The 2,223-nt window shown below is 35.9% G+C and overlaps 1 protein-coding gene across 1 annotated transcript in view; it reads left to right on the top strand.

The window, feature by feature from the left end:
• Positions 1 to 2,223, top strand: part of LOC140327530 (maltase-glucoamylase-like) — a 78,442-nt gene that overhangs the window by 37,466 nt on the left and 38,753 nt on the right. Inside the window, 1 exon segment of the mRNA XM_072406921.1 lies at positions 740 to 878. Within this exon segment, the coding sequence (XP_072263022.1) occupies positions 740 to 878 (139 nt within the window).

The raw sequence follows: 2,223 nt of genomic DNA, 5'->3' as shown, positions 1-2,223 counted from the left end.
TATATATATATATATATATATATATATATATATATATATATATATATATATATATTAGAGTTCTAAATCAGTGCTTGTTCCAAAACATTTTAGGAAATCTGTTTCCTAAATCATTTCAAGCATCTTATAATATTTCCACAAAGAGGAAATATTAAACCTGACAAATCATTTATCATGTTGACATGACAAACTATGTGACACCAAAGTAGAAAGTAGATACTATATTATATTTTCCAGCAAATATGGATTCAGGTAACATCATAATTTTGAATTTGAAAAGTTTAGCTCCAAGGATAAAACATATAATGTATACTTTAGCTTTAGTTAGGCTTTCAATCAGTAGTCCTTGAAGTTCAGCCTCTAGACCTAGGAGCTTCTTAGACGTCCAGGGGAGAATACAATGACCAGTTATAACACATCATTTTGTTTGCTTTGCCACAAATGACCAATATGGAGGTCAAATCTGACACCAACCTAACACCAATCCAAAACCAAACACCAAGCCATCCCAGGAGATGTGTGGAACTGGTGGACATGATTTCGTTGACAATTATATCAACATAAATCATGCTTTTTAGAGAGAGCCATACCGTATTACAGGTAAAATGCCCTAGAAAATCTACAGCAATCTATGTAATCCTTCTACAAACAGGTTACTATTCATTAGAACATAAAGAAAATAAATGATTATGAAACAGTATAATCAGTATAAACAGTATAATCTGCTAAAACTTTTCAGGTTTGGAATCATCCCACATGGGCTTAGCACACAAGACCTTATGTATGGAGAGTCGACAATACCTTCCCAATGGAGAGCCAGTTGACCATTATAATGTCCATAACTTATATGGATGGTCACACTCCAAACCAACTTTTGAGTGAGTATTGTAAAAAGAAGTATGAAACATTTTGAACCTTTAGTGACCAATCATATTTCTGTTCTAACTTGTCATGATTCGTCACCAGTTGTGAAATATATGTTTCAAAAACTGCTGGGGGAGTGAGGTTGACCCATTGTAACATTTTCATGTTATATATCCAAGTTTGTTAATAAAAATATAGGAAGAAAAAGACATTTTTAAAGCTGGCAAGGGTTTGTTTTTATCAAAACATAGCTCAATAGCATCTAAGTAGATTGTTTAAAAATAGTTTCTTGTTGTAACTTATTTGCCAGGGTTCATCTTAACGTAATTGCATTCACAACGTTTTCATTCACAAATTGTACAAAAGTGTTTTGTATATCACTGACAGATGCAGCGGTGGCATTAGGCAAATAGTGCAATAAGCAATTATGCAAACCCTTTAAAAACATGCATGGAATCTGGAAGCCTCGCTTAATAGGGGGGCCTATTAGAGCTCTGTCATATTGCCTACATTTGGCACAGTTTAACCTGCCCAATGATCTCTAGAGATGGTATTACAATGACATGATTGTCTATATTTGGACTAAGTTCAGATATGGTCATGCTGGGTATTATTATAGCATTCAGGTCTCCATCAGGTCTGTTCCTACTGTTTATGGCAGCCTTTCTAGACCTTTTTAACATGAGAAAACCCCTGGAATAACTTTTGGGCTCCTAAAGAACCCATGCTATAATTTCTAAATCCAAGCTTACAGTGCATTCACTTGGTAGTCAATAGGACTAATATTTCTAATATTGTTGGTCAGTTTGAAGAATATTACTCTTAGAGATAGCCAAAAAGATTATTGGTGTCAGTTAAGCTGACCCGAGAGACACAAAATGCTCATTGCTCAACCCCTAGCACTCTCTGGAGGAATCCCAGGGTTCAAGGGAAGGCTTAGTTGAATGGCAATAGGAACTGGTGAAGGAAATTCAAAGACTGAATGCTGATTTTGGGTCCATATACCAGATGTCGTTACAGTATCAGAGAAAATTCTGGAACCTATATGCTTAGTGTATAGTTCAACACTAAGATATGTATTAAAATATAGAAAAGGTATTATATGGGCAGCATGGTGGCTCAGTGGTTAGCACTCTAGCCTTTGTAGTGCTAGGTCCCAGGTTTAAATCTCATTCAGGACACTATCTGCATGGAGTTTGCATGTTCTCCCTGTGTTTTGGTGAGGTTCATCTTGGTACTGTGATTTCCTCCCACATTCCAAAAACATGCACTTAGGTTAATTGGCTTGCCCCAAAAATTATAGACTGTAAAAGACACTGCCCCTGATTCATCAATGAAATCCGCGCTCGCTGGAAGCGC

Source organism: Pyxicephalus adspersus, chromosome 3 (genome assembly GCF_032062135.1).
Source record: "Pyxicephalus adspersus chromosome 3, UCB_Pads_2.0, whole genome shotgun sequence".
NCBI classification, from domain to species: domain Eukaryota; kingdom Metazoa; phylum Chordata; class Amphibia; order Anura; family Pyxicephalidae; genus Pyxicephalus; species Pyxicephalus adspersus.
The sequence above is the reverse complement of the archived record's forward strand: the minus strand, read 5'-3'. Positions and strand labels throughout refer to the sequence as shown.